Consider the following 13,256-nt stretch of genomic DNA (forward strand, 5'->3'; position numbering starts at 1 on the left):
CATAAGACCTAGTAGCTCATACTTCTTTGAAAATGTTCCCTCTTCATCACTGAAAGTAAAGCTGTCAGAGACAAATTTATGCAGTGTTGTCTGTGAAGTTATCTGGGTTATGACACAATGTTTGTCAACGTGAGCTGCTGATAGGCTTATTAGGAGCTTTTAATTCATCAGTGTGTTTTTAAATTTAATAAAATCCAGTCTTCCAGTTGTCTGAAAAACAGTTTCTATTTCAGTATGGCAAACAATATACAACCTTGGCTAAACACGAGCACGCAGCGACGGCACAGCAATGCAGGCAGAACAAATATCACACTCCTACCCAATGCTTATCCTGTCATCAGAAAATAATCTCTCACAGTAATGTCACAGGATACCTGCAGATAACCACATGAATATTTGTCTCAGTGACATAAAGGAAGCAGCTGCAAGATAAAAGAGTTCTGGCACTAAGATATGCTCAGTTTAGAAAGGGTCTCAGACGGTCTCAGGGGAAAAAACACCTTCCAAGTGGCAGGAGGAATACAATGTTAAGAAGACTGAACTAATTTATGCCTGCTAGTTAGAACTGTAGTGGGCAATTATAACATTACCATTAACCACATGCAGCTTCACAGAATTCCTAACAATAAAACTATACAAAACTTGAAGGTCTTCCTCCTTCAAAAAATGCAAAATACTGTGAAAAGGGTAAAGCAAACGATGGAAGCAAAGAAAATTACAGCTGAGTAATCAAATCTCTGTATGAAAGCAAGTTTCTGTTTAAACAGAACACTGCATTGACTGGAAGGTGGCACAAAGTACTCAAGTTCCAGTTCCATCAGTACAAAATACTCAGAAGAGATTTAAGAGTAATTGTCCAAATTGCAGTAAGTAAAAGAAATCAATAAAACAAGTTACTTATTTATGAAAACTTTCTGCTATCACAACTTGAATAATGCTCTTACCAGCAATTTAACAGCTGGTAATTGACTTTTGCATATACAAAATCAAATTGAAATCTTGAAGAAAATCCAAACCACAGAATGAATTGTCTGGTATTAAGCTCCAGTTTGGCTCTTGCTTCCTGTTTTCATTTTAGCTCACAAACAGGTAGGTCTTCATGCAACATACCAACCACACAACCAGGTAAAGGTCTCAGCACTGAGGGGATAAGGGGTGGAGTGGCCAGAAGGACCAGGTTATTACTGTTACCTTTCCCTTTACCATATTCTATTAGAAAGAAAAATAAAGGATGGAATTAGGGCCACACTGTCTCAGCTTTGAGAAGCCAACTGTATATGAAAAGGCACTTCAATATCCCATGACTCCTAGGATTGATCACCTTGTATTCTCAAACATTCCTCAGGAGAAGAGACAAACCCACATAGAGTCCTTGTAGCTTCTTTCTGTTCCAGTACCTATTATGGATGCAGTACCATGCAGCACAGCTTCCTACACTGGTGCTTGTTTTGAAAGTTTCAAGGAGTATTTTTAAACATGAAATCAATGGTTCATTTGCAAACACCTACAGGTTGCACACCCAATGCACCAGACTCTGCCTGTAGCAAATAATTTTCTTTAAAAACAGGCCTATTTTGAGTCTGTGGGTTTGGTTGCAATTTTTTTGGTTTTTAAAGTGTTTTGGACTTACATGTGAATCAGCAGTTCCAGTGGTATGTACTGCATCTGGCCCTCTGACCTAAGGAGAGAATTATGAGGAGGTGAGGCACACAACAAGAAACAAATAACCTCTGGGGGGGCTTTTCCCAGTTCTTGGAAGGTGACTTTCATTTCAAATTCAACATCCTAATACATCCTAATACACAAGAACAAAGATACATATAATGTATTTTAGTGATATAGCTAACCTAGATCACCTCAGGAACAATGTCAATATAAGGCAAATAAGAGACACATCTAAATATAGACAATTAAAAAAATCTGAATTTCCACAGCCAGATTTTATAAATACATAACTAATAGCACCACTGGAAAAAGAAGTTACACTGCATCTCCAAGAGTTGTCATTAAAGGCTCTTAAAGATTACATAAAGTGTTTGATTGCATTTGGCTTCCTATAAAATAATTTCCAAAACTGCTTTTACTATATTATGTATAGATGGAACTTGGTCACCTCAAAAACCTCAACTTGTGACTAGGTACTAATGACATTATTACTTTAAACCCTAACTGAACTTTAACACTTAAACCAGCATACACAAAATCAGGTTTTAAATGAGCTTGAGTGATGGAGAACACACTTTTAAATTATGTAATGCCCAAATTCCAGAAAACCTGACATAACATCTACTGTTAAGATATTATTGCCCAATGCACAATTCATACCTTAATTGAAACTTAAGTCAAAGTAACACATTTCCATTAGCTGAAACCTGTTCATTAGTTGCAGAACATTAGCATTTCTCCTTATTACCTGGAATTTATAGTTTATACTGGAAATAGTAATAGATTATGCTCTTTTCCAGTCTTTCAAAACCAACAAGCACCAAATGCTACACTAGAAGACAATTTTCTAAGACTTGTTTTAACTATGCATCCTGCTTCTTCATCAGCTAAGAAAGAGACATTTTTCTTTCAACAAGTATATTCCTATGTTAAAATCAATTTAGAAGAAAATGGTCTTCAACAGAAAGCACTTCAGCAACAAGAATTAAGTGCACAAAGGTAAAGTGCAACACAAAGATACAGCCCTTCCAAGGGAGAAGCAAAAAGCTTCTAGGAATATGTCTGGAGGTGTTTTCAAGAAAAAGAAATGGGGCAGGGAAAAAAAAACAGGAAAAAGTAAATCATGTCTTACTCTTAAAGGCCTCCCAAATTCCCTTCTTTGCAGCACTATATGACTCACAAGCACATCTTTGCACAGAAGCTAGTAACAAGTTGAGTTCACATCCAGCAGTAGCAGTTTATCAGAATAAACATGGAAGCAAATATCTCAAGCATCTCTCCTAATGCCATTTCCTGCAAACTTCTCCTCCTGTGTACTTGGTGCTGGATTTTTTTGTGATCCACAACTGCCTGAGGCACTCAGATCACTAACCTGTTACGCACAGGTCTACATACACAAATGCTATATGCACAAATGTAGCCTAAGGAAAGCTGTCCTCCCCCCAAGAGCTTATGAATGTGTAGCCCAAGATCATACAGATAAAAGATGTACACTGTGCAAAAGAATTCCAGACATGGAAACAGCATTCTTCCTGCTGCCAGCTGCCACCCTGCAGCAACCAACACAGCAGCTGCAATTCCAGCCTCCCAAAAAACAATTTGAGACCTGCAGTTAAAGGAGTCAGTCTCAAAGGTGGAGTGATACAGTGCTGTCAGCCTTAGTGTAGTGACACAAACTGAGCACTGCTCCAGGAGAAGACCTTGTCTGGCAACAGCAGAAAGGAATGGCCACTTCCTGATTCTCCACATCTGTTTCATTTATGGAAGTTTTAGATAGAGACACCTCCCAATGGGGTGGTGCTGAAGCTGCTTACAGGGAGGACAAAAACAAAGCATTACACAGAGCAACAAACAGTGGGAATGCTCAGTAAAATGACAGACTATCCTGAAGAATATAAAAAAAGACACTCAATCTGCTTCTCCATCAGCAGCAAGCAGATAGAAAGGTTTCAGTGAGTAGTAGCAGCAGACTGTGGGAGTCCAGTGGCACTCCCCAAACCACTAACAGGAACTATGGCACTATGGAGTCACTCTGAACATCAGCTGAGCAGCAGAATTTCTATTAAGGCGCACTCAGAAAACTTCTAAAAGCAATATTTTAACTTTCAGACCAACTTTAACCCACAGTAACTAACAGCTTTGGAGAGCCACAAATTCAACAACTCTTATTTTTCAAGTCTTCTCTTCCTATGTATAAATTTATTTCTACCTTTGATACTACTCCTGACCAACCAAGCAACTGTTCTGACAAAGCACAAGATGAAAAGGTTCTTGACATAATTACACGTTGCTATCTGCCAGTTTCTAAATGGCACTTATTAAAGAAATCACAAATTCTCACAACACTGCACTTTGCATCCATCTGCACAGCTTTGACAAAAGGGGCCATTTTGTTTCCTTAAGAGTCAGACCAGCTGCACTGACTCAGCGGAATCGGTGTCTTTCTAACAGAGGGAAACGTTTTAGAAGATGTTGCCCACCTGTGTTGAAATCTGGAGCAGGATTATTTTTTCTCTTCTCATCATGTCAAGTAGCTCAACTGAACTTAACTGCTGAAAGACAGACACACAAAGCTCTGCCCTACACGTGATGAGATGTGAGGACAGCTCCCTCCTGTTCAAAATGCCGACAGAAAAAACGCAGTGAATCCAACTTTCAGACACTGCCAGCATAAGCAATTGACAAATGCCTTCTTATTCCCAATTCACTGCATCTCTGCATGAAAACTATCTTTATTTGTTTTTTTTTTCCTCAACCAGGCTATTTTACAGCTGGATCGCTTTTTCCATCACTTGCACACTGCACATTTCTCCAAGCTTGTGCCAGCACAGCTGAAGTGCTATTTCAGCAGCCTGCATTGCTCCTGCAGTAAAATACAGCCCTGTCAACCCCAGTCCTGGAGGTCAGGGCACCCAAAGCTTCACTACTAAGTCCAGCCAACTTCACTCAACCTCCAAGAGAAAAGCCAAAAACTTCAAAGGACCATACAAATGAGATTTATGACAAACTTCCATGGAAACGCCACAGCAGAGTCATCTCTGAGATTAAAATCTTTACATTTTCTTCCAGTTTAATGGAAGCTTCCAAGGAAAATAGAGAACAGCTCTTCAAAATCTTGATTCCTACCCACAGTTCACATGGCCACAAATCCAGCTCTTTACATTTTCTCCAAACTTAAAAATCTCTCGGTAAAACTGGCACGATTTTGTTATTCCACAAGTATTTAAAATATACTGTATACAATAAGTATTTTTTTTTAATTAGTACTAATGTCATTTAGTGAAACAACAAAGAGCAACAAAAGCACAAAAGCTGTCAATAGAGCCCAGGAGACAATCTGTGGTCTTTTAAATGCTGAATGGCATTTTTACAACTGTAATGGCTACAACTTAAAACATAAATGAAAGCCCTGTCCTTGAAAGGACCAATAGCTTCAGGGTGAAATGTTTAAAAGAAAATCCGATGAAAGCCACTCCTGCCCTGTTTCAACACCCTCCATTGATCCTGCCCCCATACTGGTCACACTGAACTACAGCACTGTTCCTGGTCTAGCTGATCACCTATGAAAGGGAGAGATGGGGAGATCCAGCCAAACCATTTCCCAACTCATAGCAGCACCCCGCTGCCCAAATCATTCCAAATCTACCAAAGAGAACAGTGTTTGGTAAGGAACAAGTTGTTAAGGCTGGGACTCTTTGTGTCAGCACTGACAGCAAGGAAAAACACATGAGAACATATCATAAATTAAGAAGTCAGCAAAAGGAGGTTTCCAGCTGGCATGATGTTTTTTATTCTTCCTTTCTTTCTAGAAATTAAGTGGTTGAAAACACCTGCAAATTATTTTATGGCTAATGTATTTAGTCTTTCCAGTTACTGGAATAACACAGATTTATATTAGTTCCCATCTGAGTAATCATAACTCAGAGACACAAAAGCAAATGGATAGTGTCTTTCTCCACTTTCTCCAGTATTTGCACAGAAAGGTATTCTATTAGAACCTTCAACTCAGATAACTGCTATAGCTTTTGGTACAAAAAAGGGAAAGGTACAGTTTGGTCCAAGTGGAGTATTTATTCTGCATATGGTACCAAATAATAACAGCAGACTACATAAGAGCAGTGATCACGCCAGACAGTTATTATTCTCAGAAGATACAATAACAAAATAAAGAGTCACTGAGCAGCTAAAATTTCATTACATAAAGATAATAACTGAACATCTGTATCTGTCATTTAAATTCCATTACATAAAGAGAATAACTGAACATCTGTATCTGCAACTTCAGAACCATGTTCTACACTGATGTCCTGTGCAGTCCTTGGCAATCTCTATTTTCTATTCTTTAATTATCCTTCTTACCTACTTGGATTTCTGGAAATCTCAAGCACAAATTTTGCTATTCTAACCTTGAAGTGCCAAAGGAATAGTTAATGCTTTTGCAACACATTTCACATGGGAGACTCTCAAAATTATTTAGCAGCTGCCAGTATCACACAGAGCAGCTGCCACCACAGTGAGGCAGGCACTGGGGGCTGCCTGAACCTGTACCACCTCCAGCTATGCTTTCCAATCAGTGAATCAAACAAATAATGCCTGGCTGAAAAGATGTGATTTTACACTATAAATATATATAATCAAAATAACTGGGTCAAATTCAGTACTTGGACACCAAGACTGAAGAACAAATACCAACCATTCTGAAGGGGAGGACTTATTTCAGGCACTAGGTCACAGTTCCTCACAGAGCACAGAAAATAAAAGGTCACTGTCTTTCCAGCAGGTATCTAGAAGCCAGCAAAGGCAGACCTTGGAATTGCCACTGAAACATCTTCTATGGAGCCTATGAGACATGTAAATAATTGTATTTGCAAAACAAATATAACTTGCAAAAGAAGCCTGCAACTTTGGTTTTAATTATGTAAGTAAATGAATCCTAAAATTATAAAAAATAATCTAAATGTCTGATAAATAATTACATTATTTATCACCTCTCTAACCTTACATTCCCTAGGTATCCTACTGACTTCCAAGGAATGGAAGAGTTAATTGCCTGAACATACCTCTGCAGAACTGACACTTAGGACAGAAAACAATTCTTATAAATTGTCACTTTATACTGAAAAATGAGTATCATCAGTACAGAAATAGTAAATGACAAAACAAAAATAGTCTATGATGTAACTGCGAAATGAAAGGAATCACATCTGGGTTGCTTTTCTGTACCATGTTACCAGCTGCATTAATCAATAATTAATTATTCTATTTCCAATTATACTTGAAATCCCAAAATATCCTATTCCCTGAAAGCCACTGCCCACAAATTTAGACCTATTTTACCACTCAAGTGTTCTGTCCAGCTCTTATTTGCCATTCCAAGCCAAAAGCAAGATAAAAATATGTTTCTCGGCAATATTTGGAACAGATAATAAAAGGGAAACAAAAATACAACTCTCCTACTCTAATAACAACTGAATACACAGACGTATATAAGTAACTACATTTCATTACCAACTGCATTAATTGCTACACTTTCCTAGCAGCAAAAAAAAAGACAAAAAATTTAAAAATTCTGGTTTTGCTTTAAAAGATGGGCAAAAATTAGATATTTATAGCACTGGAAATTCCTGAGCCATAACACAGATTCCTCTTCGAATGACTTACACACTCACACACCAAAACCCAGTGGATTTATATAGTTCTGACCTAAAACCTGAAAAGAAAGTGAATGAAAGGGAGCAATCCTCAAACCACCAGCCGCCAGTGCATCCCCCAAAATATCTCGCTCTCTACCCGCCCAGCAGGAGCCATGCTGCAAGCGCAGGCAGCTCGAGGCTGTGACCACCCGCAGGTTTCAGAGCGGAGCTCTGGGCCAAGTTTTCCAGAACTGCGGCACTACCTGTGCTGCTGGGCTGGAAATGCACCCAGCAGGAACTACAGGAAGTAGAGCGGGTCCAGTGAAATGCGCGGGGAACGCCGCGGCAATTCTACGAAACTCCATGGCACTTCAAAAGAACCCATTCCATCTCAAGTCCTCGTTTTCCTTCACAGCAGCGAACTGGAAACTAACGCTGCGCGGGCCTCAGCCCAGGGGAGGGAGGACAATGGAATGAAACCCGCGGGCGATCCCGGCCGGGGCTCGGGCATTAGGGAACAGCCCGCACCCTAACCCGGGGACGCGCGGGCCGGCACAGCGCCTCCGCCGAGCCCCGCGGCTTCCTCCGCAGAGCACGGGGACGCCGCGGGGACAGACACGTGCCCGGGGCGGTCTCGGGGAGCGGGGGTGCCCCGCAAGAACCCCGGGACCCGAGCCCCACTCCCGCCTCCCAGCCCGTCCCGGGGCCCGCGGTCACCCCGGGCTCAGAGCAGAGCAGGCCGCGCCGCCGCGCCTCGTCGCCCTGCCGCTACCGGGCCCCGCCGCCCTGTGGTGGGCCGCGGGCCGTGCTCCCCGAGCGCAACGGAGCGGGCCGCGCGCCGTGCCTCCCGAGCCGAACGGAGCGGCGCGGGCCGTGCCCCGGGGCGGAGCGGCCTCACCTTCCCGGCGGGTTTCTGCGAGCCGCCCGGCGCCTTCTCCGCCATCTTGCCTCTCCCCTCGCCCAGCCCTGGCGGCGGCCAAGCGAGCGCCGATCCCACCGAGCCCGCGAGCGGAGGGCGCGAAGCCGATGGCCGAGCCGCCGATGGGCCCCGCCCCCGGCAGCGCCTGCCCTGTGCGTGTAACGATGGGAAATGGAACGGATACCGTTTGGAACAACCTGCAATGTTACATCTCACTGAGAAAAGCCCTTGAAGACTGAACAGGATAACATAGCAAATCCTTCGTTACTGGGTTTGATATCACACTGCAATTTCAACTGTATTGGACGCTGTTTTAACTGGGGATTATAACCACCTGTCATATTTATCATGAGTCTTGAATCCCCTTGCTTTCGTGGATTTTCCGAGTGGAATATGCAAGGGCTGAGATAATATTTAAGGAAAAGACAAGATAAACAGAAATTACTGAAAGCTTTAATCCACCACCTGCAGGAGGGAGCAGGGCCTGTGCTAACAACCACCTGAGGCAGCAGGGAACGAAGGTTCCAGAAGGGAGGGGGGGAAAAAAAGCAAAAGGAGAGGTTGAAGAGTGCAAAGGCAACTGCAGAAGGCTGGAAGTTTATAGAGGAGGGCAAAACTCGGGTAACCTCACCGGCTGCAGATGTGCGTCCAGCTGTGCACGGTCTGGTGAGAGCTGCTGCTCTGCCCCAGCTGTGTCAGGGCGAGGGCTCAGCTGCGAGCGCTCCCATGGCAGCTGTCACCCCACTGAGCAGGCGGTCAGGGCAGGGACGGCGCTCTGGCAGGGCAGTGTCCCTCGGGCGGAGGCCGCGGGTCAGCGTGCAGGAGGAGCAGGGCGGGCAGCAGGAAGAGCTCCAGCGTTTCCTATTCCTGCACGGCGGGACGCGCAGGCGCCGCCAGGGGGCAGGCACGGCCCGCGCCCTCCTGAGGCGGCCGTGCCACGTAACGTGACTCCGCCCGAAGTTACACAAAAAATGGCAAAATAAAAAATAACCATCGCCATCATTCCTTAGGTACAAGCCGCTCTACGCCGCCGTTCAATCCGCAGCGGGCCACGCGGTGCTGCTGCAGCTGCGGCAAAGGCGAGGCAGGGAGAAAGGCTCCGCGGCAGCGCGCGTTTCTCCGGTGCCGGAGCCTCCCGCCGCCCTCCGCAGCACGAGGCGGAATTTCTGGGAACGGGAGACAGCCGAGGCTCCGGGGAGAGAGGATGTGTCTAAACACCTGAGCACTAACAGCGGTAACCGCGGGCTGCTCCCACGGCCGGCACGGTGCTGGGGCGCACCTCCACCCTGGAGGTGGCTCTCCAGGGTAAATTTGACGTGGAATCACTGAGGCTTGGAAGGAAGGAAGGGGAATAAAACCCACGCATTGACAGGCACAATTCCACCAGTCTTTTCAGGATTTTTTGAGGCACAAACTTTCCCACAGAGGAGCCCTTCCTGATCAAGGAGCATTACAGATGGATTACACAGGATTTACTGCTTCAGAATCCAAGCCAAGCCCCTCTCTTCCCTCATCTTTCTCCCTGTTCACTTGAGAACCATTTCACTGTCTTGCGGAGACATAGGATTAGTATAATCTGTGACCTGCTTTTGATGTGGTTTTTAACATAGTAGTGCAAACAGGTGCAGCAATGAGCAAAAGCAAACCAGCTGGGGAACTTGTACTGGCTAGAAAGAGCATTTGGAGACACAGAAGACACTAGATGATGCTCAACTCTCCTGGGACTGCATTAATAAACATGTCACGGAAGATGACTGATACTTCTGGATACAAACCAAACATCTATCTGGAAAGAGGAACATTCCCTGAATGATAGAGTTTTGGGACCAATAGTGTTTAGAAAATTTGTGCTCCATTTGGCTTCGATCCCTTTATTTTATCCACCTCATTAATCCATTTTAATTATCCACCTCATTGTTCAAATCCTCTGCTTACTGCTTAGCCTCTACGCTCTTTTGTAATTAATAAACCGCCCCAAATTAAGAGCATCACAATCCAGAGCATGCTGTGAAAAACAGGAAAGACAGAGTTTCAAAGGTCATCTCTAAAGATAATTTTTCAGAATGAACCGTACTTTTCAATCTGTGCTATTTATAACACATTGCAATAGTACAGTAGCACTCGTGTACAGTTAGTGAATGAAAACACATGTCACTGTTTTGGGCTTAATGGGAGAGCAAGGGCAGGAAGGAGAGCGGAAAAAAAGCAGTGAGATGCAGAAATCCATGGAGAATTAACGCAGGAAAGGGTAGGCTAATAGTAATAACAATATTTAAAAGTAAATGGTGACATTTTTCATTATAATGCAGTATGTCTGGTTGCCTGCAGACCTGGGAATTGCTTATTAACTGTTGTTACAATGACAAGTATCATTAGGCAATATACTTGGGAAAAATCATGAATTATCATAAATAATTAACACTAAGCTACATTAAGTAAACCACACGCTGCAATGTGTTACACTTGTCTTTCTGGCTGCTTTTTCCCCAACTTTCAGGTGAAAGCTCTCCATTGCTCTCACTCCAGGCCAGGGCACAGAACTGCTGCAATTCTTTAGCAAATGTGGATGCGAGGGAACGGGAGAGGAAGGATTTCGGGTGCTGTGGAAGTTCCCTACCCTGTGGCAAAGGAAGCATGTTTGAGGACATGGGGCCGGCAGATTATGAGTAGGACGGAAGTGTAGCTGCTGGGTGTACAGGTTTGTAACTCAGTTTCGCACTTTCCTCTGTAGTTTTACAGAGTAGCTCAGGGATCACTAAAGCCACCGGCTGCGTGTGTGCTCCCCCGTGCTTAGGCAGCAGTCTTCCAGCTTTTCCCTTATTCCGCCCTCCACCTCCTCCCACCCCAGAGACAGAGCCGCCAGCGAGGATTGTCAGAGCGGGCAGCGGCAGCTCCCCGTGCACTCGCGGGCTGCCAGGAGCTCAGCGCCGAGCCGAGGAGAGGCGGGCAGCGCTCACAGCCGGGCACAGAGCCTGCGCTCAACGCACTGCTTGAGCAGGGACACCGCAACAACGAAAAGGAGCAGAGGGGCTGGGAGAGGGCAACTTGCCTCTCAGGTTCCTAGCAGCCTGGACTTGCTGCCACTGCTCTGTCTGCTCTCTGTCCCCCGGCAGGAGCCATCTCTCTGTTACTCCATCTCTCTGCTGCTGCTTTACCTTCCCTCAGTGAGTCCTGCTCGACTCCCGCCATTCATCAGCTGCTTTCCCTTCCAGGACCCCACTGCTCTCTCCTGGGATATGTCTTATCAGGGAACCTGGGCTCTTTCTCCCGCTGGGATTCCTCAAGCAGTGAGGCAGATTTCGCAAACCAGTCACAGGAACAACATCTGACTTGCGCTGTCTGGCTGAGAAGGGTCAGTCATTTGCAGTGTGGTTTGCAGGCATTAATGCAAGTATCAAGTGAAGGCATAGTTTCAAAAGTTCTCCTGCAGCTTCTTGTCAGAGAGGATTACCCTACGTGGCTAGAATCCAGATGTGCACATCTATCAGCTGTTTGAAAGCACGGAAGCTCAAGATGAGTGCAATGCCAGTCATTCCTCTGCCATACTGCGAGTCCCTCCTGTCAGGTAACTGAGTAGCAATTTGTGCTCTGCAAAACACTCCCACTCAGCATATACAAACAAAACAATTTCTTAGTTATGCACTTTGCAAGTGAGGGTTCAGTCCTGCAACCCTTGCAAAGGACAAGTTGTACTTTGCTCTTACCATGAGTCCCTGGAATCTGGGACAGTGGTGGATTTTGACCATGGAAAACACGAAATATGCACCTGCCCAATATGTTATTTTTCATCACAGTGAAACTAATTTCATAGCAATATTTACATTCAGATTTGCTGTTGTCAAGGAAAAGGCAAGTTTTACCAGGAACTCTAACAAGACAACAACCAAACTTTCAGAGAAATTTTCTTAAAATTATTTTACCCAGTTTACTGTGTTTGGTGCTTTTTCAGATGGGTTTCATTGCTGGTTTTTAAAGCATAAAGGATACACACCTGAAGATACTCAACTTCAAGGTGAAGAGGGCAGTAAATTAGAAGTTCCTGAATGCTGAAACATTAAAATTAACATTGCTATGCAACCATGATGGTGTTGGTTACTGTTATTCCCTTTTACATCTACCTTTTTTCTCCTCCAGATGAGGCTTTAAAATATAGGAATCACTCCCACTTTTCTTTATCTATCAAAGTATTGGCTTTATAAAGTATAATTGACCCTAATTAGTTACTCAAGAAGGAGAAAGTGACGCAAGGTTTCCAGTTTATCCAGTCTTAAAATGATAGTGGAGTAGAATCTCCAAAGGCAAGTTAATTGCTTCAGTATTAAATCAAAGCACAGTGTCTACTCAATTATTACAAAGTAATCACTGCAGGAAAAAGTTACCCATCAAGCCATTATTTGCAAGAGATTGATATACATTCAAGAAAGAATAAAAAAACAAACACAGAACAAAAGGATAATTTTTCTATGTCTGTGTATCTCTTCAGATGTTCTCCCAGAGAAACTGCAATCATGAGGGACAGCAAAGTTAGATGAGGCTAAAGCTTTCCTTTCTTTAATAGCTACTCTTTTTAAACAGAATCAAATTCTACCCTCTCTCTTGTTCAGTGAAGTTCCATGGGAGATGTCACAACAGAGTTACTGAAAAGATCTCAGTGCAGGAGAGAAATCCAGAGGAAAAAAAAGAGGGTAAATGTTTTTTCTCAGACAAAACTTCTTACTGAGAAATAAACCATCAAAATTTGTCTTAGAAGTGAAGATATAAAGAGAAAAAAGTTATTATACAAGTGGAACTGTATGGTAGAGGATTAAGTCAAGCAAGTGCTACTAAGACTGATACTTGCCAGCATGACTTGAATTGGGTGAGGCTAAAAGTTTATCTTCAAAAGTATCTTAAATCTTCCAAACATCATCACTGCATATTCACATTAGGACTCACTCTCTTTTTAAAGTATTTTAAAATCAGTTTATTTATTCTGAAAAGCTATGTACAATAGGAGGGCTAAGTACCACCTCTTTCCTAGTGTGCTGAGCATGTTTGAG

General features: G+C 43.6%; 1 protein-coding gene across 10 annotated transcripts in view; it reads right to left on the reverse strand.

Moving 5' to 3' along the window:
- Positions 1-9,319, reverse strand: part of U2SURP (U2 snRNP associated SURP domain containing) — a 42,569-nt gene extending 33,250 nt beyond the window's left edge. For 3 of the 10 annotated variants that reach the window (XM_079314689.1, XM_079314693.1, XM_079314687.1), the window contains exons 1-2: positions 7,562-7,678; positions 1,631-1,678 (exon numbers count right to left, since the gene is read on the reverse strand). In XM_079314689.1, the coding sequence (XP_079170815.1) occupies positions 1,631-1,678; positions 7,562-7,663 (150 nt within the window). In that variant the 5' untranslated portion in view covers positions 7,664-7,678. Of the gene's footprint in view, positions 1-1,630; positions 1,679-7,561; positions 7,679-8,196; positions 8,333-8,848 lie in introns of those variants that run through there. The other 7 variants (XM_079314696.1, XM_079314695.1, XM_079314692.1 and 4 more) reach the window with 5 other exon arrangements.
- Between the last annotated feature and the right edge of the window lie 3,937 nt (positions 9,320-13,256).

This window comes from Erithacus rubecula, assembly GCF_903797595.1.
Source record: "Erithacus rubecula genome assembly, chromosome: 11".
Taxonomy (NCBI): Eukaryota; Metazoa; Chordata; class Aves; order Passeriformes; family Muscicapidae; genus Erithacus; species Erithacus rubecula.